At 41.6% G+C, this 25997-nt stretch overlaps 1 protein-coding gene across 3 annotated transcripts; it reads left to right on the top strand.

Annotated features, from left to right (window-relative positions):
- Positions 1-535: 535 nt before the first annotated feature.
- On the top strand, positions 536-25967 carry supt5h (SPT5 homolog, DSIF elongation factor subunit). Of its 3 annotated transcripts, XM_018742831.1 has the most exons (31): positions 536-619; positions 1341-1443; positions 2322-2487; positions 2588-2653; positions 3325-3330; positions 4175-4186; positions 5785-5854; positions 10270-10338; positions 10687-10752; positions 10859-10889; positions 11017-11085; positions 14311-14562; positions 14959-15048; positions 15144-15214; positions 15395-15500; positions 15643-15736; positions 17319-17455; positions 17651-17806; positions 18139-18285; positions 18426-18572; positions 18951-19076; positions 19928-20012; positions 21527-21634; positions 21803-21905; positions 22528-22655; positions 22759-22864; positions 23338-23496; positions 23612-23780; positions 23893-24096; positions 24997-25092; positions 25674-25967. In XM_018742831.1, the coding sequence occupies exons 2-31, from the start codon at positions 1363-1365 to the stop codon at positions 25812-25814; spliced, it is 3261 nt and encodes a 1086-aa protein (XP_018598347.1). In that variant the 5' UTR covers positions 536-619; positions 1341-1362; the 3' UTR covers positions 25815-25967. The 3 variants fall into 3 exon arrangements, with proteins under 3 accessions (XP_018598347.1, XP_018598348.1, XP_018598349.1); XM_018742832.1 differs by lacking the exon at positions 3325-3330; XM_018742833.1 differs by lacking the exons at positions 3325-3330; positions 4175-4186.
- The last annotated feature ends 30 nt before the right edge of the window (positions 25968-25997 follow it).

The following is a 25997-nucleotide window of genomic DNA, read 5'->3' as shown; positions in this document are numbered from 1 at the left end:
TACAGTCTATTATACTCTTTTATTTCAAATCCACTTCTCAAACGCAGAGATGGCTGCGCCAACAGCCGCATTCATCATCTCGTCGTTTCAAAAGGGAAAATTCCATACTCGTCCACAATTAAGGTGACTTAAGCAATAGCTACATTTCTTTTCAAATACAAGGAAATATCTGGAAATTTCTATATTTTCATACTTAAATTACATCTCACTCTCCTGTGTGGCTGTGTTGATTTTACAAAAAATGCTTAAAAAAACACAATTCATTCATTATTTGGAGAGCTCCATGCATGTAAAATAAAACAGTACTCCATCTCAGACTAACATAATCAAAAATGTAGATTGTAAAAATTGTCCAACCATTACAAATACCACGTACGATTTTTAACAGGGGTAGTAATGGACCCGGCCCGATCAAAGCAACATTGTATCCACTACGTTACCGCACATTAAGTGTACAGAAAAAGCCATGGCCCGAAATCCCACGTGACCAACGTCATACTTTGGTACTCTCGCGATGTTTCAGTTAAATCTCCTGGCTCTTGGGAGAGAGGTTGTCGACCAGCTGCTAACCGCTTCATTGACTGATTTTTTTCTTTGGATAAATCAGTGTCTGTGAAAGGTAAGGATCCCTTTAAAATGAAAACTTTAGGAATGCAGTGGGTGGTAATGAAATTTTTCCGTTTTTGCTCAGTTTGATGTGATTGAATTAGTTAAACGAAGTGAATCATCGTGGTGTAGGCCTTAGGCTTAGTTAGCCATGTTCCTATTTCTGCTAAGACTCTGTTAGAGTCTAACAGAGTCTAAGAGCCTTTCCTGCTGCATAGAAAGGTTTTAATAAAAACAGATTTAATATAAATATCTAGTGAATTGTTTATCTGCTGTATGTATCAGTCAGGGATCACTTCAGACTCAGATATCGCGGGAAATAAGTAGAGTCAGTCACTCAGTAGCTTGTTGTATTGGCCGTTACGTGTGTTTATGTCCGATCCTGTTAGTCAGGCGATTTACGGACTGAGTCGTGTACGCAGGACTCTTCCGTTAGGTATACTGAGTCTGCCCCACGTTATGTGACAAGAATACCTTACGTTATCGCTGATCGTGACTGTAGTTACTTAGGTGTACAGTACTGGTCGGGAAGTCCCAGCTTGGAATTCCACTCGCTCTACTACACACACACAGTACTAAAGTAAAGAAGACCCTGCACTGTCTCAATCAATGATTTACTTATCGTACTAATTGCAAATGTGTTGATCCAGAGAATCACTCACTGATGTTGCTCTTCGTCCTCTTTTAATATCAAAGTAAGTGGCAGCTTAGGCTGCATTTTTCATCTATCTCAGACTCAGAGTCCATCCTTGAAGAATGTCTGACAGTGAGGACAGTGACTTTTCGGACAACCAGAGCGATCGCAGCAGTGAGGCTGAAGAGGTGGATGACAATGAGGTAAGAAGTGCTACGTTACATGTCCGTTTACTGTAGTGTTTCTCGAAAGCAGCGCGCACCTCAGTGGAAGGAAAATGGCACGTAAAGGTAGGCAAAGGGCTGTATCGGACAGGGTTGTTGCAGCACAGTTTGATTGAACCAGTGTGGTTTTTAGCTGTAGCTGTAGGTTTATTTTAAGCTTTTTTTAAAAATTAATTTCATGAAGAACTTTCTTGCAACTTTTTTCCATTCATTCATTCTAGTGGAAGGTTTTCTGCGTGTCACTTCCTCAAAATTTTGTTGATTATTGTTTGGTCGGACCTTAGATGCTGAAGTAAACCGTTATTTAATTGAAAATTCATCAGGTTGTTTTTGGCCGTGGTAGAAATCTTGCACGGCCTCTCTTATTTATGTACACTGGAGAAGTGTGTACCAGTTTTAGCAGATGAATTCTATTCTCAGTGAACATTTTGCATGTCATGCAGCAAAAGCACTTAATATGCATGCTTTACTTGTTATATTTTAAATTATGTGGATTGGATGTAAGATCAAAAAATATGTTTGTTTCCTCAAAGAAATGGATTTGGGGTAAAGAATTTCATTTCTGTGATACAAAGCAAAAGTAGCCTTAATTTGTTTTGATTCCAGTGGTTGGCAGGCTGTACGTGGTACTGGGTACTGGCCTACTCATAGCCTTCCTTAGAAAGTAATGACCCTGTATTAATCACTCTCCTGAGTATCTTTTCTCACATTTATAAGTTTAAAGTAAGCATTTCAAGTCATTCATAAGAGAATTTCAGAGTTTGGTGTCCTAAATATGTGTGCTCTTGCCTTTAAAACAGTTTTGGCCATGCTTTAGAGATCAGAGCAAATTGACTGTATGCTTATGGCATATTCAGGAGGAAGAGGGGCAAGGTAGTGTTGCTGGCAGTGATAAAGGGGAGGAGGATGCTGAGGACATAGAGGAGGATGAAGAAGAGTATGATGAGGAAGAGGAGGAGGACGAGGATGATCGGCCCAGAAAAAAACATCGAGGGCATGGAGGCTTCATCTTGGATGAAGCTGGTAAGATATTCTCCAGTGTTGTAGAATTTATTGCAGTGCTCAGGTTATTGTACTGAACGACCTTATAGAAACTAATGTTCTTCGTCTCTTGTGCATATAGATGTGGATGATGAATATGAAGATGAAGATCCCTGGGAGGAGGGTGCTGAAGATATTCTGGAGAAAGGTTAGTGCTCTGAGATGTACCAGTTTGTTGAGGGTAGATCTTTTGTCTGGTAGTACAAGCAAATAGTTAATTTGGGTGTGACCTGCCACCGTTGCATTTGTGGATTTGCGTCCTACACGATGTGTTAAATTACAACCAAAAATCATTTATTTTGACTTGATGTTCTTGTAATTAAGTAAAGTGACTAGGTGAAATAAAAAGGAGATATGCTGTATTGTCCTTTAGGACCTGATTTGGACTCCCCTTCTCCCAGTGCCACAAGCTTAGATATGTCAAATTTAAAACTGGTCTTTCCAAAGATGGGACTTGAAAGCCCCACTCTATCTGCGTAATCTGAACAACATATTAATTTGCAGTTTTCAGCGATGACAACTTGTAATGATTTCAGAGGTTTTTCACTATATATACTGTGTGTGTGCGCGCGCCACTCTCCAGAACTAAGTTCACGTTCAAGTTTTGTATTGAAACTGAAACTGCTGCAAGGCAAGATTCACAGATACACAATATAATATGTACTGTATTGAATTTGGTGAATTGGAATATCATGGAATTTAGTCCTCTTGAATGTAAATCGTTGTATATTTTATAATCTACCTAAAAAGAATTTTATACTTGATTGTTTCTTTTCTGAGCTCCTAAACTCTTTTATTTCTTGTGCATGCCTCCATCAGTAAACGGTAAATGAATTCCAAATATTCTGCTTTTTTAGTTATTGTATTTAACATCTTTTTGTGAAACTGTGATGTTCATGCCCTGATGCACACTGTTAATTATGATATATACATTGTGTTTGCGCTTGATTGTAAAAATGTTATGCGCTTTAAAAGAAGGAGCACGAATGGCAAATGCTTTACAGACCTTTTCCCTTGACTACTATGTTGTGGAAATGGCCCACCTTATGGTGTTAGATGGAGACTTCACTGCATATGTGTCTGGAAGCAACAGAAGCATGCACTCCATTTATTGTAACAATAACAATGCTAAATGAGGTCAGCTGTGTTCTGTTGATACTAAAATCATTATCATGCTTAACAATATAGTTGAGACCTTAAAGGAAACAAACTTTGACCTTTGTTGCACTGTCTTTTTTCCAGACTTACAATTAATTGATTGTTTGGATATCTTCTTAATAATGGCAATCAACTGAATTACTGGAAATGTTGAAATTCTTTAAATTCAGCCAAAATCCTTTTCAGAATTTTTTTTAAAACCTGCTTTAGCAGGTGGGGGCACACATTTTGACCATATGCCTGAAATTGCTCCCAGATATTCATCAGTATTCAGTATTGAATTTATTTTTTTGTAAATTTATGCTTGTCATTATATACCAAGCAGGTCAAAACAGCTTTCCATGCGTTATCATACCATCAAGTATGTTTTTCTTATTTTTAACATGTTGTCTATTATTTGCCACTGCCTGTGCCCTTTCAACCATTTGCTGTAAACCACTGGCCATATAATTTGGTTTATGCTCTACGCTCTTCTCCTGCCATCCCTACATATCTGCACGACCCTGAACAGAGGAAGCTGAAGGTAAGCATCACTTCAGTTACATTGGTGCTTGTATGGTGTAGCCCCCAGGGGAAGAAATTCAGAGAGAAAAATTCCATTTCTGTTTTCTTCAATGAGAGAGGCCACATATAGCTTTCATTTACTTTGTGTGAAAATGATCAAATTATATGATTAAGGAATTAAGGCTGTAAGTGTTCCTAAATACTTTACATTTTCATTGTTTAACTCTGTAACAACTTTTAATAAAAAGTCTGACATTAAAGCAAGGCATTTCTGCTTAGCGTGAATCCATGTTGGCACTCGGCAAATGCCAGATTTTCCATAGACTTGTGATTTTTTTGTGTACTGAAATTTAAAATACTAGTTCAGTCATTATATTTACTTTAAGCGATTGACTGTAAAACATATATGAATTTTTTTAGAGCACATCTGGGGCAATTGCAAAACTATATGTATGAGTTCTTGAATTCAGATAAGTAATGGTCAGATTTAAGTTTTCCCCAGTAGTTTCCAGATTTAGTCCCTAGATGTAAATATTTGTCTGTGACATACAGTCATACATTTATTTTTTTAGTTTGCAAATTGCAGTATTAATTTGCACAGCAATTGAAGGTGCTTTAGTGAATATGTACAATTTCAACTGGCTTTAGTTCAATTGGATTGTTTTCTGATAGTATTTAACAAAAATGAAAAGTTCATGTATTTGTTATCAAGTGTTGAGGGTAAATAAATCAGTACTTCAACTTGTAGTTGGACTCGCGCTTTTGTGAACAAGACTTATGTATACAACAGAGTAGCTGTGGTTTGCCAGATGTCTTTGGGAAGTAGAGTGCCAGAAAATTGCATGCAGTGTTTTACTATAGAAATAAGGTTTGAAAAAATGTTTTTTTTTTTTTTTTTTTTTATTTTTTTTAAATGATTCTCCTGTTGACTGACTGTTTGCAGTGATATTATTGCTAAAAAAAAAAAAACACCTAATAGATAATCTGAAAAAAGTTTTTGTTGGCTTTTACCCAGGTAACACCTTAGGTCTTACAAGTTCAGGCAAGGAAAACGGGTAGACAATGTAAACTGTGTGCATTTATGTAGTGGGTTTTAATATATTTCAGCCAGTTCTAAATTGTCATTTGTTGCTTTGAATAATCAGTTATAAAATGTGTTCTTACTGTAGCAGGATCCTGTCTCTCGACACTTCCAGCATAAGATGTGGTGTTTGTTAGACATTGTACTAAACTTCATATTAGGTCCAAATTATGTTATATAGTTTTCATATTATATATGAATTATGTTTTAATTGACCGATATACTCATTTCTTTGGGTTGTCCAGTAGAATGTTGTATGGCTTTTGGAGGAGTCCCATTTAAATGTGGTCTGTGTAGAATGTGGTTCACATGACTGGTTTCCCCACAACATATAAAGCTGTCTGCAGTATAGAAGGTTAAGTTTTTGTTTTTTGGTGGTTAGGGTTACTTTTGAGTTCTTCTGCCCATATTCCAAAAGCACTGGACTAACATTGCAAACAATCTTCAAGTTTGCATTTATTATTAAGACTGTTTTTACTGGTAGTTGTGTTTAAATATCTAACTAACAGTTCTTGCATTTGCTTTTTGTTTTGCAGTGTCAAACATGGAACATGTGGTCCTGGATGATGATCACTCTGGTTCCCGCAGGCTCCAAAATCTCTGGAGGTGTGCATATTAATGAAAATCTTGTGTTAGCTGTCCATCTCATTCAAAATCTAATAATTTTTAGTTCAGGGTATGAATTTCATCTTGTGGCATGTGAACTCTGCTTGACTGAGATTTTTATTCCCATAGTGAAAACGGAGTTCTTGCACCTAACATTTTATTTGTATTCAGAGATTTTCATAAAGCATTTTTTCAATGTTTGCCTCTCAAAAAATGATCAAATGGTCTTTTTAATAGAACTGCACTTTCACTGGTATACGTATGTAAAAAGTAATTTTTTCCTCCAGTTCTTTGTGGATGTGATAACGCGATACTTTTCTCATGTTGCTACTGCAGTAGCTTCACTCTGTATCATGGTAGATAATTGTGCATATAGCACTGAACATATACTCATACGACAAAATGCATTGACATTTCTTCTGCAGTTTTAGCTGCAGTGTTCAATTTATTTATATAGAGTGCTCTTATGCATTGTTACTTTTCTTTTTAAACCCAGTCACAATATTTTTTTCTTTATATTATAGCAAGGGTGTCAGTGAAGCTTCTTATGTCTCAGCTTCTGACCCATGATGACTTAGTACTGTATGTGAACAAAAAACTTGTCCTAAACCAATTTTCACTTTGAAATACTGGAATGTATATGGAGTTTTGCGTGAAAGAAATCTGTGACTCGGGCCTTACTGAGTAGTGTTTGAATGGATTCTGAATCATTTGCAATTAAGTACTTTTGTATTTTTACTGAAATATGCTGTTTTTTGAGGTAACCTACCAGGTGAACTTAAAAGTGCTTGATTAAGTGGATCATAAACCTACATTAAACATCCAGAGTTTTTTAAAGATTTTGAAATTATCAAGCTTCTCCAGTAAGAGTCTGGTTCATGATGGCGCCGCGAACGGCCGCCTCGGTGTGGAGCTCCACAGTTGTTTTACTGTTTTTGTTAGTTTGCCCTGTCTTTAGTTATACTCCGACAATCAGTTTTACCAGGGAAGAACTGCTAAACATTCGGCAGTACACACCACCCAACATTTTACCGGTTTTTGACTATTCTGACGTTTTGCTGGACATTGTAGTCGGAGGTGTAGCGGCGCTGCTTAAGCGCTCCAAGACGCGCAAGCGTGGAAAGCGAGCCGGCGCGCTAGTAAAGCTCCGAAAGCGCGGCTTTAGAACAGCGCTGCCTAGTATCCATCTGGCGAACCTCTGCTCCTTACCCAACAAAATGGACAAACTTTTCCTTCTGTCCTAAAGAAACAAGGACTTTTTAAACTCTGCTGCTCTGTGGATCGCGACGCGGAATCAGCGGGGAAATCACGTGGCGGTGGGACATGCTTCTACATCAACGAAAGGTGGTGTACAGATGTGACAGTGTTGAAGAAGATGTGCTGTCCCGACCTAGAAGCGCTCTTCATCAACTGCAAGCCTTTCTACTCGCCACGGGAGTTTTCCTCGTTCATTCTTGTAAGTGTTTACATTTCACCGCAAGCGTGCGTGAATACAGCGCTGCAACAGCTGGGCGACCAGATCAGACACAGAGCAACAACACCCGGACTCTGTTATAATCATTCTCGAGGACTTTAATAAAGCAAATCTCTCCCGTGAACTGCCAAAATACAGACAGCATATTACATGTCCCACCAGAGACAGTAATATACTGGACCACTGCTACACCACAGTAAAGGATGCATATCACTCTGTTCCACGGGCAGCTTTGGGGCTCTCTGATCACTGCCTGGTTCATCTTATACTGACCTACAGACAGAAACTGAAATCAGCTAAACCTGTAAAAAGGACTGTTAAAAGATGGACTGGGGAAGCAGAGCAGGACTTACAAGCCTGCTTCGAGTGCACCGATTGGAGTGTTTGTGAGGCTGCTGCTACCGATCTGGATGAGCTAACAGACTCTGTAACATCATCTATCAGTTTCTGTGAGGATATGTGCATCCCTACCAGGACTCGTTTAACATACAACAATGACAAACCGTGGTTCACTGCAAAACTCAAACAGCTTCGTCAGGCCAAAGAAGACGCCTACAAGAACGGGGACGGAGTCTTGTATAAACAGGCCAAAAACACACTGGCAAAGGAGATCAGAGTGGCTAAGAGAAACTACTCTGAAAATCTGAAGAAACAGTTTTCAGCCAACAATCCTGCATCAGTGTGGAAAGGCCTGAAAGACATCACAAATTACAAGACACCATCCCCCAGCACCGTGTCAACTCAACTGGCCAACGATTTGAATGAGTTTTATTGCAGGTTTGATAAACCCTGTCTCACACCCCACACCCATTCAGACCCTCTCTCCACGAATCAATTAACACCTCCAGTAACCCCCACCTTCCCCTCTCCTGCACCTTTGATCTGCGAAGAGGAGGTGCGTCGGGTCTTCGTCAAACAGAAGACAAGGAAAGCACCAGGCCCAGACGGTGTCTCACCGGCCTGCCTAAAAACCTGTGCTGACCAGCTGGCCCCTATCTTCACAAAGATCTTCAACAGATCACTGGAGATGTGCGAAGTTCCTTCCTGCTTCAAACGGTCCACCATCATCCCCATCCCAAAGAAACCCAAAATCACAGGACTTAATGACTACAGACCTGTCTCCTTAATGTCTGTGGTCATGAAGTCACTTGAAAAACTGGCGTTGGACTACCTGAAGGACATCACTGGACCCTTGCTGGACCCCCTGCAGTTTGCTTACCGAGCAAACAGGTCTGTGGATGATGCAGTCAACATGGGACTGCACTACATCCTGCAACATCTGGACAAACTAGGGACTTATGTGAGAATCCTGTTCGTGGACTTCAGCTCAGCCTTCAACACCATCATCCCACACCTCCTCCTGTCAAAATTAACCCAACTCTCTGTGCCCACCTCCATCTGTCGGTGGATCACCAACTTTCTGACAGACAGGCAGGCAGCAGATAGTGAGGCTGGGAAAATTCTCATCCAATACTTGCACGATCAGTACTGGCGCCCCCAGGGATGTGTGCTCTCCCCACTGCTCTTCTCCCTGTACACCAGCGACTGCACCGCTAAAGACTCCTCTGTCAAACTCCTGAAGTTTGCAGACGACACCACACTCATCGGCCTCATCCGGGATGGTGACGAGTCTGCTTACAGACAGGAGGTCCAAGAGCTGGCTATCTGGTGCAGTCATAACAACCTGGAGCTGAACACGCTCAAAACAGTGGAGATGATCGTAGGCTTTAGGAGAAACACCTCAACATTATCCCCACCCACCATCGTGAACAGCACTGTGGCAACAGTGGAGTCATTCAGGTTCCTGGGCACCACCATCTCACAGGACCTGAAGTGGGAGCCCCACATAGACTCCATTGTGAAGAAGGCCTAGCAGAGGTTGTACTTCCTTTGCCAGCTGAGGAAGTTCAACCTGCCACAGGAACTACTGATGCAATTCTACTCCGCAGTCATCGAGTCTGCCCTCTGCACCTCTATAACTGTCTGGTTCGGCTCAGCTACGAAGTCAGACGTCAGAAGACTACAGCGGATAGTTCGGACTGCTGGAAGAATCATCGGCATATCCCCCCCCCCAGCTCTCCAAGAACTGCACTCATCCAGAGTCAGTAAAAGGGCTAGCAAAATCATTCTAGACCCCTCACATCCAGGCCACTTCCTCTTCGAACCCTTGCCATCTGGCCGGCGCTACAGAGCACCGAGCACCAGGACAGCCAGGCATAAGAAAAGTTTCTTTCCTCAGGCTATCTACCTCATGAACAGCTAAATCCCTCTCCCTAGAGAGTAAACCAGTGCAATACATAATGCTATTTATATTTATAACTTTTTATCACATCTCTTCTCACACTCCCTTGCATTTGTAACTAGTGACTATTTTTGTATATAATATTGGGTACTATATATTTTTATATATTTTTCATCCCTTATTCACATACTCTATCTTCTCATCTATCTTGCCACTGTCATTCTGTCTGTGCTGTGGAAATTTCTCTCACCAAGACAAATTCCTTATGTGTGAACATACTTGGCAATAAAGCTTGTTCTGATTCTGATTCTAAAGTGTTCCATATTGTTTATCTGTGTCTTTGCTGTTGTAACTCTATTTCATTTGGGTTCTTATTAATTTATATGAAATTTATTTTTTTGACATACCCTCTGCAGCCTGTTCGGCACATCACAAAAATATTCAGTGTAATTCTCATTTACATTTATTTGTTTACCAGATGCATTTCTTCAAAGCGACATACAACTTAGCGTAAATGTAAAAATTACATTGCACTTACAGACAGAGATGCAAGTGCAGCAATTCTTGAAGTACAGATTTCATATTAATTTATGTATGCACCAGACAGGACTTTGGAGCTAGTACTTCTTTTAATACGTTACTAGGATTGATCGCGAGTTTCACCACGTTTTCGTAAAATGTTTTATTTGCTTATTACAGAGATTCCCGAGAGGAAGCCCTTGGGGAATACTACATGAGGAAATATGCAAAGTCCTCTGGTGGTGAACAGTAAGTTTTGTCAGTTTGTGTTGAAATACATGAAGTACTAAACTGTCAGTTTCTGACCCAGGATGACTTAGTATTGTATGTGAACAAAAAACTTATCCTAAACCAATTTTCAAATGTAGTGGTGGGTTTTACAGCAAGAAGTTGTCTTAATGGGTGATTTTCTTCCTAGAACATTTCAGGAAATTGGGTGGGTGATTGATTAGGGGCTATTAATTAGGTTAGAGGTTAGATGAGTGGTTGTTAAAGTTGGAGATTACTTAGCTGGTTAGGTAAATACAGGGTTTTTTTGTTGCATATTGTATGGATGTATGTTGATGGGGTTAAATTCCTTTAATCTTACTGTGCTAGTTTACCTGGAGGATCAGAAGAGCTTTCGGATGACATCACCCAGCAGCAATTGCTTCCTGGTGTTAAGTATGTAATTTTTCCAAATGTGAAAAATGGAGACAAACATTTTTTTTTTTTTTTATCGTGCTTAAAACTTTTGGTAAACCAAACAATTCTCTGTTTGTTTGTAAAGGGACCCTAATTTATGGACAGTCAAGTGTAAGGTAAGGCATACCATTAGTTTTCTACTGTTAATTCATTTTTCTCGAATTCTTGCATATTTTTAAATATAGAAAAGGATATAGCTTCATGGTAACTTCCTAAATTGCCAGAATTCTGTTCTTTTTATAGATAGGGGAGGAAAGAGCAACTGCCATTGCTCTCATGAGGAAATTCATTGCCTACCAGTGCACAGACACGGTATGTCCACACATTCTGTTCAGTTACACTTTTTCAGTTCATTTTCCGTGGTCTCTGTTTACCTTTTGTGCTTCTCATGCTAGTGATTTCTCCCCCTTTATCATTTCTGAAAGTAGTACTCTATAGTAAAATTAATTTCTAACACATTGACTAGAATTGCAGAATGCTTTGTTTTACAGGGCAGAAAATATAAACATTTACTCGTTGTGTGACTGTAGGGGTTCTCTTAACACTTGTAGTTAACATGATTCAAACCATAACATTTATTCAGTGTAATCAAGGTTTATTAATTACAGTGCAGTTTGGGGCACCATATATGCTAGTTTTTATTCAATCTCTTATGAGTAACAGCATTAAAGTTGGAGAACTTGAGATTTTACACTCATCCGTCCATCCATCTTCCTCTGCTTATCCGGGACCGGGTCGTGGGGGCAGTAGTCCAAGCAGAGCCCCCCGGACTTCCCTCTCCCCGCACACCTCCTCCAGCTCCTCTGGGGGAACCCCAAGGCGTTCCCAGGCCAGCTGGGAGACGTAGTCTCTCCAGCGTGTCCTGGGTCTGCCCCGAGGCCTCCTCCCAGTGGGACATGCCCAGGACACGCCCAGGACACCTCCCCAGGGAGGCGTCCAGGAGGCATCTGGAATAGATGCCCGAGCCACCTCAACTGGCTCCTCTCGATGCGGAGGAGCAGCGGCTCTACTCCGAGCTCCTCCCGGGTGACTGAGCTCCTCACCCTATCCCTAAGGGTTCGCCTAGCCACTCTGTAGAGGAAACTTATTTCTGCCGCTTGTATCCGCGATCTCATTCTTTCAGTCATGATCCAGAGTTCATGACCATAGGTGAGGGTAGGAACGTAGATTGACTGGTAAATTGAGAGTTTCGCCTTACGACTCAGCTCCTTCTTCACTGCAACAGACCGGTACAATGACCGCATTACTGCGGACGCCGCACCGATCCGTCTGTCAGCCTGCCGCTCCATTTTTCCCTCACTTGTGAACAAGACCCCGAGACACTTAAACTCCTCCACTTGAGGGAGCAACTCCCCCCTAACCCGGAGGGGGCAATCCACCTTTTTTTTGACTGAGAACCATGGCCTTGGATTTGGAGGTGCTGATTCTCATCCCCGCCGATTCGCACTCGGCTGCAAACCTCTCCAGTGCACGCTGTAAGTCTTGATTCGATGAAGCCAACAGGACCACATCGTCCGCAAAAAAGCAGAGACGAGATCCTGCGGCCACCAAAAACAGACACCCTCCATTCCCTGGCTGCGCCTAGAAATTCTGTCCATGAAGATAATGAACAGAATCGGTGACAATGGGCAGCCCTGGCGGAGTCCATCATGCACCAGGAACAGGTCTGACTTACTGCCGGCAATGCGAACCAAGCTCCTGCTCCGGTCATACAGGGAATGAAGAGCCCGTAGCAGGGAACCCTGACCCCATAATCCCAAAGTACCTCCCACAGGATGCCACGAGGGACACGGTCGAAGGCCTTCTCCAGCTCCACAAAACATTAATGGACTGGTTGGGCAAACTCCCATGAACCCTCCAACACCCTAGTGAGGGTATAGAGCTGGTCCAGTGTGCCGCGGCCAGGGCGAAAACCGCATTGCTCCTCCTGAATCCGAGGTTCGACTATCGGTCGGATTCTCCTCTCCAGTACCCCGGCATAGACTTTCCCAGGGAGGCTAAGGAGTGTGATCCGCCTATAGTTGGAACACAATCTCCGGTCCCCCTTCTTAAAAAGAGGGATCACCACCCCGGTCTGCCAGTCCAGAGGCATCGCTCCCGAGCTCCACGCAATGCTGCAGAGGCGTGTCAGCCAAGACAGCCCCACAACATCCAGAGACTTGAGAAACTCGGGGCGGATCTCATCCACCCCCAGAGCCTTGCCACCGAGGAGTTTTTTGACTACCTCAGCAACTTCAGCCAGGGTAATGGACGAGTCCCCCTCCGAGTCCCCAGCCTCAGCTTCCTCTACGGAAGGCGTGTCGAAGGGATTAAGGAGATCCTCAAAGTACTCCTTTCACCGCCCGAGGACATCCTCAGTTGAGGTCAGCAGCCCACCACTTTCACTGTAAACAGTGTTGGCGGAACACCGCTTCCACCTTCTGAGTCGCCGGACGGTTTGCCAGAATCTCTTTGAGGCCGACCGAAAGTCTTCCTCCATGGCCTCACCGAACTCCTCCCAGGCCCGAGTTTTTGCCGTGGCGACTGCCAGAGCCGCGTTCCGTCTGGCCCTCCAGTACCCGTCAGCTGCTTCAGGAGTCCCATGAGCCAGCCAGGCCCGATAGAACTCCTCCTTCAGCTTGACGGCATCCCTTACCTCCGGTGTCCACCACTGTGTTCGGGGATTGCCGCCGCGACAGGCGCCGGAAACTTTATAGCCGCAGTTCCGAACCGCTGCCCCGACAATGGAGGTGTGGAACATAGTCCATTCGGACTCAATGTCCCCAGTCTCCCTCGGGACCTGGTTGAAGCTCTGTCGGAGGCGGGAGTTGAAGACCTCTCTGACAGGGGCCTCCCCCAAACGTTCCCAACAGACCCTCACTATGCGTTTGGGCCTGCCAGGTCTGTCCAGCTTTTTCCCCCGCCATCGAATCCAACTCACCACCAGGTGGTGATCAGTTGACAGCTCAGCCCCTCTCTTCACCCGAGTGTCCAAGACATATGGCCGAAGATCAGAAGAAATGACTACGAAGTCAAACATCGACCTCCGACCTAGGGTGTCCTGGTGCCAAGTGCACTGATGGACACCCTTATGCATGAACACGGTGTTCGTTATGGACAAACCGTGACTAGCACAGAAATCCAATAACTCACCACTCGGGTTCAGATCAGGGAGGCCGTTCATCCCAATCACGCCCCTCCAGGTGTCACTGTCGCTGCCCACGTGGGTGTTAAAGTCCCCCAATAGAACGACAGAGTCCCCAGTTGCAGCGCTTTCCAGCACGCCCCCCAGGGACTCTAAAAAGGCCGGGTACTCTGCACTGCTGTTAGGCGCATAAGCACATTTTACACTCAATTTTTGTTAAACATTTCTGCTTGGCATGCTCTTGGTGTTTAAGTTGAACAGTTTTAGCTTCACTCACTGCCTTGCTTGCTGTTGTAGGTTTGCATTAATTAGCTGTGTAAGTCAAACAATGAAACAATGTCTTTAGAAAGGGAAGAGTGGGAGAGAACAGAGATGTATATAAAAATTGTGTGTACTTTTTATGGTTCCCACAGCCACTTCAGATCAAATCAGTGGTGGCACCTGAACACGTAAAAGGCTACATCTATGTGGAGTCCTACAAGCAGACTCATGTGAAAGCTGCCATCGAAGGTGTAGGCAATTTGCGCATGGGGTTCTGGAACCAGCAGATGGTCCCCATCAAGGAAATGACTGATGTCCTTAAGGTGGTCAAGGAGGTCACCAACCTCAAGCCCAAGTCCTGGGTGAGGCTCAAACGAGGACTCTATAAGGACGACATTGCTCAGGTATGTGTCATCATGGACAGAAGACTGGTATTCTGCACTGTGTTAAGTTGGTTTATGTTCTGTTAACAACTTTAAAGTTTTACTGTCATGAGTGAAGGGGGGCGCAGTGGGTTGGACCGGGTCCTGCTCTCCGGTGGGTCTGGGGTTCGAGTCCCGCTTGGGGTTCCTTTCCACAGACTGGTGTCCCGTCCTGGGTGTGTCCCTTTCTCCTCCAGCCTTTTGCCCTGTGTTGCCGGGTTAGGCTCCGGCTCCGGCTCCCCGCGACCCCGTATGGGATAAGCGGTTTCAGATGGTGTGTGTGTGTGTGTGTGTGTGTATTGAGTTTATTGGGTAACTTGGTTGATGTATTTTAAATTGTCTGATAAATGAGCAATTTTCTTTGCTTTCTTTGTATAGGTTGATTATGTTGAACCCAGCCAAAACACAATATCACTCAAAATGATTCCCCGGATTGATCTGGACCGGATTAAAGCACGCATGAGCCTGGTAACTGTTCTTCTCTGCCTTAAACTTTAAAAAATGACATTTGCCAAATTAATGCACATGATGGATGGATGTCCACATCTTTCTTCATTTCACAGAAAGACTGGTTTGCCAAAAGGAAGAAGTTCAAGAGACCCCCTCAGAGACTGTTTGATGCTGAGAAAATAAGGTACAAATGGTCTTTTATTATCCATTTTTATGTATGGAAGGTGAGCTTCTAATGCATTTACTGTTTACTGCATTTAATGCTTTTTTTTTTTTTTCCTTTCTTTCATAATACTAAATATTTCTCTGGATTTCTGTTGGTGATTGTTTTATTGCTATCTTTTGACATAACTGGCACTTGCAGATCACTTGGAGGTGAAGTTAGTCATGATGGAGACTTCATGATTTTTGAAGGCAACCGATACAGTCGCAAAGGCTTTCTTTTCAAGAGTTTTGCAATGTCTGCTGTGGTAAGTTCTATCATCAGTATAGATGCACAAGTCCAACCGCTGAAACTGTTTGTGTGCAGGAGGTCTTGTTTTCGTGGTCATTCTCTCCATGTAGCAATACAGCCTTTTCAGGTAGATTGATAACAATGCCTGGCCCCTACAGATCACAGATGGTGTGAAGCCCACATTGTCAGAACTGGAGAAATTTGAAGACCAGCCAGAAGGAATTGATTTGGAGGTTGTCACTGAAACCACAGGTACTAAGAGGGGGATCTTCTGCAAATTGCATTAGCAGTGGTGATATCAGTCATTTTCCTTTGCTCTGCCTATAAGAAAACTTGTGGACTTTTGCTAGGGGAAAATACCAATGCAAAATGCTATCTTTATGTAGGGCCAGTGATTTTCCATTTCAAAATTTATTTTCCGTTTCGCATTGAGGCAAATTCCGTTTCAATTCCGTTTCAGATATAATTCATGCAATTGATGTCAGAAACCATTTTTTAACTAAAAATGTTTTTATTTTGATAGTATAAAATATTTTAGAATATTTTTCATTTGAATACTTAAAACAATACATTTCATATAGAATTATTATTCTGTTTATTGAATTGTGACATTAATTACATATAGTATTACTATTACACTTCTAGTATCAAAAGAGCACACAACTTCCCAATAAAATTTTGACGTCTAAGACTGAGGGACAGCGAATTTCTTTATATAGACTGTTTCCTTGCCTAAAATAGATTTATGCACATTAATACTTACCGCCATTTGCTGTAATTAATCCATAGGGACCGTTGCTGTGAAATTTGTTGTCAAATTCACGCCAGTGTAATTTTATCAATCAGCTGTTTTTATTTACATACTGTAATTTACTACAGGCAGTTTGTCAACAGTTTGATTGGTTGTCATAAATGAACGAGCATTGCCGAAAGCTAATTTATTGACAATTGCTTTCGTGCTAACAATATTTGACCTTCACGTTAGACTGCGCAGTAACCGACTAATTTCATTGAAATGTATGCGCATGTTTGCATCGTGTAGTTAAATTTCTATTTGCCAAATATTTCCATCACGTCACGTGGTAATGCACAGTTGAACAATTATAATGTACACAATATGCGCACTCAAATCGAACAGCGGAAGATCGCTATAGAAACAAGGGCTTCTGGGAGATTTCCGCAAGTTTGGTACGTTGCTTACTTTACACCGTGTCATGGCAACATTGCCAATAACAACAATATTTAGTGAAGAAACTTCAGAAAACTTATATTTAATAAAATTTCAACAATTAGACACTTTTTGCTAGATTTATGTGCAAAATACAAAATTTTGCGTATGAAAACCTAAATTCCGTTTCAGAACGTTAAATTCGCGAATTCCGTCCGTTTTCCGCGATCGCAGAAAATCATCGGCCCTATTTATGTTCATTTGACAAAGTATGACACCATTTATCATCAATTGATATTGATGTTGCATTCATCTTTTTGTATTTGAGGAATTTTTCACTCAGGTTCTTCCCCTGTATTAATGTTACTCTGAACTGTGATTAAGATTCCTAATCCAGTTCAGTGTACGCTAATGGAACTTGCCAAGAATATGCTATCCTCAACTGAAAAGTGAATATTCAAAGTACTTGGGTGTTACAAAACAGCTTCTGCTGATTCGGCAAGAACACGTTGTTTTTGTTTCCCAGCCACTTTCCTTGGTGAAACCAGTTGAGGCCTGTTGCTATTTTTTTGTGATTGGTGGGAATCCACTTCTTGCCAAAAAAAAGTGTTTATTTGGTGGTCTAAATATGTTTCACAGAATGTAAAACTTGGTATGTGCCCACAGGCAAGGAATGGGAGCACAATCTACAGGCTGGTGACAATGTGGAGGTGTGTGAAGGGGAACTGATTAATTTGCAGGGCAAAATCCTCAGTGTGGATGGAAACAAAATCACTCTAATGCCAAAGCATGAGGACCTCAAGGTATGGAAACCAGCCCTCAAAAAAGCTCTTTAGTTTTTCAGCAGTCTGTATGTCATATGTGCCATGCTAGTTTTTCTACTGGAATTCTGGCAATGCTACTTCAAGCATTTCTACATCAGACTTCAAGCATATGAATGTTGTTTTTCATACAGACATCTCAAATTCTCATTGAAGAGCATCTCTCATTTACTGTAGGATCCACTGGAGTTTCCAGCTCATGAGTTGAGGAAGTATTTCAAGATGGGTGACCATGTGAAAGTTATTGCAGGGCGCTTTGAAGGCGACACTGGGCTCATTGTGCGTGTGGAGGAGAACTTTGTCATCCTCTTCTCAGATCTCACCATGCATGAGGTAAATGCACCATTCATTGCTGAAAGATTTCTAAGTCATAGTTATTAAACACAAGTATAAACACTTTGTAAGTAAAGCCTTGTTGTTAATTTTGATTATATTAGGAGCTAAGCATCTTACATGGCTGTGGTTAGAACAGGAGTGAATGTTTGACTCGGTGTGTTCCAATAGTTTGGTTATAGGGTTAGCTTTCTCTAAATTAGGAGCAGACATGGTTACCTTGGCTCATTTGAAGACCAGAAATGCTTAGCCTTTCCTGGAGTTAAACTTCAGGAGAAGCTCTCCTGCTATTAGAACCATTCTGTTCTAATTGCTTGATTGTGTTTCTACAGTTGAAGGTCCTACCTCGTGATCTCCAGCTTTGCTCAGAGACAGCTTCTGGTGTGGATGCTGGTGGCCAGCATGAGTGGGGAGAGCTAGTCCAACTGGATCCCCAAACTGTGGGAGTCATAGTACGACTGGAGCGGGAGACATTCCAGGTAGTATTTATAGCAAGCTCCTGTTCAAAGGCCAATATCTTACTATACAACTATAATACTAGCTCTGTAAATCTCAGCTGGATGGCTTCTCTTTTTTTTTTTTTTAAAAAAAATTTGGTGCATGTCTCTGCAAATCTAAGGTCCTCAACATGCATGGAAAAGTTCTCACAGTACGTCATCAGGCTGTAAATCGGCGAAAAGACAACCGCTTTGCTGTGGCCCTGGACTCTGAACAGAATAATATCCATGTGAAGGACATTGTGAAGGTCATTGATGGGCCCCACTCGGTAAGACTTCTTGAAGGTTCTTGAAGTGTTTCTGGTCTGTAAGCACCTATAAAACCACATTAAGGTGGATGACCATTGCAACAATATTTATATTCATGTTTATATTTTTGTACTGAACTGGTTTTCTTTCTCCTGGATTTCATTTAAAAAATCCAGTTGAAAAGTTCACAGTCAAAAGTGTCAGTCAGTATGTAACAAGTTCTGGGAACACAGTTGAGCTGCTCCTTGGATATCAAAGGCTTTTTCTGATATTTGTTCTGTTATATTGTGCAGAATATTTTTTTCTAAAAATAATTTGGTGTTAAAACTGCTTAGTGTCCTGTTTGTTGACTGGCTGCTGTTGGTTATCCTGCTCATTTTCATTATTCCACGTGACAGGGTCGTGAAGGGGAGATCCGCCATTTGTTCAGAGGTTTTGCCTTCCTACACTGTAAGAAACTGGTGGAAAATGGAGGCATGTTTGTGTGCAAGACGCGTCATTTGGTGCTTGCTGGGGGCTCCAAGGTGAGTCTGGCCTGTTCATTTGAAACAGTTTCTAATGTAAAGTGGTTCTGAAGCTGTGCCATATTGACAATGTAGTCACAGTTTTTGTGTAAGGCATGATGCAACCAGTGTGCCTAGTATTTTCCCTAATATTTGTGGTGGAAAACCTGTAAAGTTCTATATTAACAAGATGTTATATAGTGCTTATGTAATTTTGATTAAATGAGATACTTTGTCATTGTATACAGTACAATGAAATTTTGTGTGGCAGCCCTTATAACAGCAGCAGAAAGAAGGAACACTTAAAGAAATTAATAAGTAAATAAACAAGAATTAGATTGAAAGTTTGAAGTCCTTTTCATGTAGCTTTTATAATGCTGACATACCCTTGGCTTGTGGGGGAATTTATAGCCTACTGCACCAACTGCTGTTCACATAGATGCACAATCCTCCTCCTCCTGCTTCTCCTGGAGTCCCTCGTCCGATCCGCTTTTGATCTCATCCATCTTGTTGGTAATAGACCTGGAGGTGGCGAGGAACAGGCTCGGAGTGCTTGTTTGTACGGGTTAACCTTTAGCCGAGCATGTGGCCCAGGCTCGTGTCCCTGGTTCTGTTTCCTCTCCATCCGCCTCCTGCACTGTCTTGCTGGTGGGATGGCAGTTCTCATTTCGTATAAACTTAATTACAGTGACATTTCATAAGAGCAGGAAAAATGACTGCTTGAAAAGATATTTTTTTCAAGGTGTGTGGCATTCACTTGTGTGTCCAAAATTGTCCAGGACAAGGTAGCCCTTGCATTCTTTAGAGTGAATTGGTGCCAGCCTAAAATGTATTTTTTTTTTAGTTGATGAAGGGTGCGATTCTCTCCACAGCCCAGAGATGTGACCAATTTCACTGTGGGTGGTTTTGCACCCATGAGCCCTAGAATCAGCAGCCCAATGCATCCAGGAGGTGGTGGTGAGTACAGACCTTTGTAGCAGTGTGGAGTGCTGCCATAATCTGTAATGTTGTACATTATCTGTATTAGTAAACATTAAGATGCTTCCAGTAGGTCCATTTTAAACCACAGAAGGTCAGTGAACATAAACCCAACAGATAAAAGAATCAAGAACATACTTTTTATTTCTAATTTGAATATGCATTGTTTAGAGCTTAGAGCACTGAAATGTTTGGTTTATGCACAAGGACAAAAAAACCTTGATAGAAATTGAAAATGTGTTTACAAAAGTGATCCAGGATCTATAAATATTTCTTTTTGTAAACTTCTTTAAATTCCTTATGTTTGTAATACTTGTAACTTTGTTTACTCGTGTGTAGGTATTTCAGACTCTTAAGGGTAATTATCAAGCAATTTAACATGGTATTTGTAATTTGCAATTAGGGGCAAATGCCTTGCTCAAGGATACTGCAGTAGGTGATATTAGAACTGGCAACTTTCAGCTACCAGCTGCCAGTTCTTAAAGATGTCTAGTCTTCCCATAAAACTCATAACTACATAATTTATTTCAGTCACATGAGTTAGGCTGTTAGGTGGTTGTGCTGGTTTCTTAGACACTCAACATCTGCATAATGGATGTCGCATAATGGATGTCACATAATGGCAGTTGCACAGTAGTGCTGGTGTTTCACAGCTGCTGGGCTGTAACTTCTGATACAGGCTCGTTGGGAAAGCAGGTAGTGTAGGTGTTAGAGCTGCTGCCTTTTACTGCTCCAGTAACAATTACCATGCTATATGATTGGGTAAATAATTGTAAGGAGATTAGTATATAAGCCTAACATTGCAAGTTGCTTTGGAGAAACGTGTCATCTATAATACTACCCATACTTAAATGAGTAAATAAATAAATCCGACCCAGTGCATGCAGAATTGCAGCGAGTTACTATTCACTTGGTTTTCCTTGGGGTGCTCCAGTTTCCCCACAGAGGAAATGTACACAAACTAAGGGCAGTTTCGAGTCACCAGTTCATCTGAAACTCATACTTGTGCGTGTTGCACTCACTTTAGAGAAAAGTAATGGTTGAAAAAAAAAAATAAATAAATGTAGTTCATTTTGCTCCAAGTTGTGTATTAGACAAATCTCTACTTGCATTCAGATGGATGGGGACAATTATTCTGTATTCCTATGCTACAGAGAAGTAGGCATTCATACTGGGGATGTTTTGGCAGGCACGTTGTCATTAACAGCAGTGTGTAGTGTAATCAACGCTTACAGTTATGCACGCCGGTCATAGTGTGATGACGATCACCAGTATAATTATTAATGTACAAAACAAGTTTTGCATGTTAAACCTGTAAAAATGATCAAAAAATCTTTAAGTAGTGAATATACCACTTTTTGGTAAAAAGTTGAGTTCTCTTTGTCTGATAAATATGCCATTGTGTGGCATTTCCCCATTCAAAACTGCTCAGTCTTCTAAAGCAATTTCTTCCAAGAGAATGTCAGTATATTCTGAGTATAGTGTATTCTTAGGTCAACAGCAAAGAGGTATAGGAGGAGGCGGCATGGGCCGTGGCCGTGGTAGGAGAGACAATGACCTGATTGGACAGACTGTCCGCATTTCCCAAGGACCATACAAAGGTGAGTAATGCAGTAATACATTAAGTCCTAGAGCCCATAGATCAGTGATTTCCTGTCTGTCAGTTTAACCATAATCCATGCTGTATATATTTATGCCATACTTTCCAGATATACTCAGTCACCTTAGCATTCACTATTGACTAATCACAATGTATGAACAACATTCAGGCTACATTGGAGTGGTAAAGGATGCCACAGAGTCCACAGCACGTGTGGAACTGCACTCCACTTGCCAAACCATCTCTGTGGACCGGCAGCGCCTTACCACAGTGTAAGTTTAAAATTTTCCTGTTCTCCATTTTGTTTCCACTCTCTTTACAAAGGCAATTGGCTACAACAACAAAGAACTTTAGTACTGTTTCCATAAACTTCTGCCTAATGTGTGCCTTCCATCTGAAAATGAAATTATCCAAACACACAGATAAATGAAAGTAAAGCTAATATGACTTATCCGATGTCTGACAAGGTTGGAAAAAAAAAAAAAAAAAACGCACAACCTGTTTTTTACTTACTCTGTTTAGAGGCATTAATTAAATGTGTTCCCACGATAGGCTCCAAGTTTTTACAAAACTAATTACAGCTTCAGAAGTTAAAGGCTGGAAAATGGAATAAATTACTGATACATGTTTTGATATGTCATTATCCATGACTCCAGTGCAGTAAGTTCCTTGCTGAAAAACATTTTAACCTTTTTTATGTGACTTTTTGTGGTTAGTCTCTTCAGTTCCCTCTTAAACCACTGTTAAATAAAATCCGGTGGCTGAAAAGAACACACTCAAGATCACGACTTTAAAAACACGTGTACAAATTACTGCTTTGTTGTGTCCCATTTCAGATATTTAGCAGAAACTGGGATTTATTTTGTTACAATTTTTCCTTCCCATTTTAAAAAGGGGTGCTAAGCGGCATGGAGGAATGACCTCTACACATGCACGGACTCCGATGTATGGATCCCAAACCCCAATGTATGGAACAGGCTCTCGAACTCCGATGTATGGCTCGCAAACACCTCTACATGATGGTGAGACACCAAGTTGTCTTTGTTTCCCCATTCATGTCTATCCTTGTGGTGTGTGGTTTTTTTTTTTTTTTCCGGTGATCTGATGTGCCCTTCTCTGTTACAGGAAGTCGCACCCCTCACTATGGTTCACAGACCCCCCTGCACGACGGAAGTCGAACACCAGGACAGAGTGGAGCCTGGGACCCTAACAACCCAAACACCCCCTCTAGGTCAGAAACTGTTGCTTGAACCCTAGTCATATTACCTCATTATAAGAGCAAGAACACTTTGTTCTACTGACCAGCATGGCGATGGGCCATCAGTTGACAAACTATGGCCTGCAAGCAGTAGTCTGGAGAAACCAAATAAGAGAAAGTATAAGCATATATTGTAACATTGTTTATTACGAAACATGTCATTTATTTTCAGCTGCTTAACCCAGAAACAGCTTTGTTTTTGTCCGCATGTATATAGCTTCCTATTCTATTAAGCTATCAAGACATTTAAAGTGAATAAAATTCAGAAATGCTTGACATTTGATTTTTGCTGAAAGATAATGTAGATTTCACTAACTACATAAATGATTTTCTTGTTTTGTTTTCTTCAGTGTAAAATGTACATTTGTCAGCAATTATTCCTTGATTGTTGAAATTGATGCTCTTTGTGTGTGCAGTAACTAATCACACTTTGTCTCCCTGTGTAGGCCAGATGATGATTATGAGTTTGGCTATGATGATGAACCATCCCCATCTCCACAGGGTTATGGGGGCACACCAAACCCTCAGACCCCTGGATACCCTGAAGTGCCCTCTCCACAGGTTAACCCTCAGTACAACCCCCAGACACCAGGCACACCCGCAATGTGAGCAAGCATGGTCAACAGCCAGTGATATTCAGTGATATTTTATTTATTTTTTCCCCCTCCTTCTGTCTTTCTTTGATTTATATTAAAATGCATCTTATGGTTTATGTTCTAGGTACAATACCGACCAGTACTCTCCTTATGCTGCCCCCTCACCTCAAGGCTCTTACCAGCCCAGCCCCAGCCCTCAGAGCTATCATCAGGTGGCTCCCAGTCCTGTGGGCTACCAGAACACACATTCTCCAGCCAGCTACCATCCCACCCCTTCTCCTATGGCCTACCAGGTAGTTCCTTTGTTAAGCTCTACAGGGTGATTGCCTCTGGACTTTCCGGGCAACTTTTCTGAGACAACCACTTTCTTTCTTTAATTGCTTTCTGATATTGTTCTCTTTGTAGGCTAGCCCAAGTCCAAGCCCTGTTGGATACAGTCCTATGACCCCAGGTGCCCCCTCACCTGGAGGTTATAATCCCCATACCCCGGGATCCAATATTGACCAAACCTCCTGTGACTGGGTCACCACAGACATTGTGGTGAGGGTCAAGGACACTTTCCTAGATGGGCAAGTCATTAACCAGACTGGTGTGATTCGCAGTGTGACGGTGAGTTCAACTTTTGTCTTTCGGGATGTCATGTTAAATTTCAGATGCAGATTTACACTTCAGTTTAGACATCCATATACATTTCACAAAATCTCAATTTTTACTCGACTTATCACCTTTATCCAAGCTGAAACATTTTTTTTTCCCCTCAGTTGTAAGTAATCAGCATTCAGTTAAACAAAATTAATTTATCAGTATCTCTTGGAGCAGATTTTTTTTTTTGTTTTGTTTTTTTGGTTAAACCATTAAGAAGATTCATTAGCAGAAGTATATATGAATCGTACACTGTACCGTGGTCCTAGTGCCCTATTTACCTCCATGACCAGCACTATACGCAGGTTTTCCTTTGAGTGTTTTAATTAGCTAGTGGTGGTAATGATTACCATTGTGAAGTCATGATTAACATTGTGAAGTCATGATTACCATGGTAGCTATAGTCATTCATACTGCTGGATGCCTTGGAAAACTACATTTACTGTATATATAAGGTTATTGTATATTATGTAGGGGGGCGCGGTGGCGCAGTGGGTTGGACCACAGTCCTGCTCTCTGGTGGGTCTGGGGTTCAAGTCCCGCTTGGGGTGCCTTGCGACGGACTGGCGTCCCGTCCTGGGTGTGTCCCCTCCCCCTCCGGCCTTGCGCCCTGTGTTGCCGGGTAGGCTCCGGTTCCCCCGCGACCCCGTATGGGACAAGCGGTTCTGAAAATGTGTGTGTGTGTGTGTGTGTGTGTGTGTGTGTGTGTGTGTGTATATTATGTTCAGCATCAGTTGACTAGTCTTAACAGCTTTTGCATTGGGGAGAAAAGGGTTCAGTGAAAGCTTTAAATAAATTAATGTAAATGTCTTTTCCATTGTTTTGTATGCCTTCAAGTAAGTGATTTCACTTATCTGTGTTCCATAGGGGGGGATGTGCTCAGTCTTCCTTCAGGATACAGAGAAAGTGGTCAGCATTTCCAGTGAACATTTGGAGCCAGTGACACCTACCAAGAACAACAAGGTACAAGTTTTGTCCAATGTTTTTAGAAGGAGTTAAGGGTGAGAATGCTGGTGTGTCAGCTTGATGTGACAAAATTTTCGTTGGAGAACTTCATAATGCATATTTTTTATAATGCATGCATGTACCTTTTTTTAAACTTTATTCCTTTTACAACATTCAGTATTTTTTGTGCCTACATGAGTCACACAGTCATCTTGATGTCAGTACACATGCATCCCTTGTTGGCTTGTCTTTAAGATTTTATACTTCTAAGTACAAGACATTATCCTTTGTTTTCCTATAACTACATGTACAGTATGTGAACCCCCCAGAGCTGTAAATAGAAAAAACACTGACAAGTATTTGTCAAGTAGCTCTTCAATATAATGTATTAATTTGGTCACTGCATTTTTGTAGAAATTTGACAGATCATATAGACAGTCATTTTTTTTAACATAAAAAATTAAGATCTAAATGTGTTAGGAGCTGGGGAAAATTGCCTTCATTTAGTTACCTTAGGAAGAAGTTTAAAATCCAAGAGGTCCTTGCTGCAGGGTTGGGTTTGATGTCAGTGAGCTGACCCTCGCCTTTTCGTCTTTCAGGTGAAAGTGATTCTGGGAGAGGACCGTGAAGCTACCGGTGTGCTGCTGAGCATCGATGGAGAGGATGGTATTGTTCGCATGGAGCTGGATGAGCAGCTTAAGATTCTCAATCTTCGCTTCTTGGGGAAACTAGAAGTGTGACCTTGCCCTCTCATGCTCAGTAGGCCTGCAGCAGAACTCGCAGATAAACGCAAGATGCTATGACTTGTTTTCCTGTGAAGTGAATTTTATTTCTCCTTTTTTTCTTTGTCTAAAAGATATTTCAAATCTAGTAACATAGTCTTCAGTCAAAAATTTATTTTTTAAAATTGTTCATCAATAAGA

The sequence above is a fragment of the Scleropages formosus genome, chromosome 10 (assembly GCF_900964775.1).
Source record: "Scleropages formosus chromosome 10, fSclFor1.1, whole genome shotgun sequence".
Lineage (NCBI taxonomy): Eukaryota > Metazoa > Chordata > Actinopteri > Osteoglossiformes > Osteoglossidae > Scleropages > Scleropages formosus.
Note: the sequence above shows the minus strand (reverse complement) of the source record. Positions and strands in the feature narration are given on the sequence as shown.

Excerpts from the sequence above, each read along its gene's own strand:
- supt5h (XM_018742831.1), top strand. The coding sequence starts at position 1,363 with ATGTCTGACAGTGAGGACAGTGACTTTTCGGACAACCAGAGCGATCGC. Across the intron at positions 14,563-14,958 it reads ATAAGGACGACATTGCTCAG|GTTGATTATGTTGAACCCAG; the intron begins GTATGTGTCATC and ends TTCTTTGTATAG. Across the intron at positions 23,781-23,892 it reads CTTCTCCTATGGCCTACCAG|GCTAGCCCAAGTCCAAGCCC; the intron begins GTAGTTCCTTTG and ends TTCTCTTTGTAG.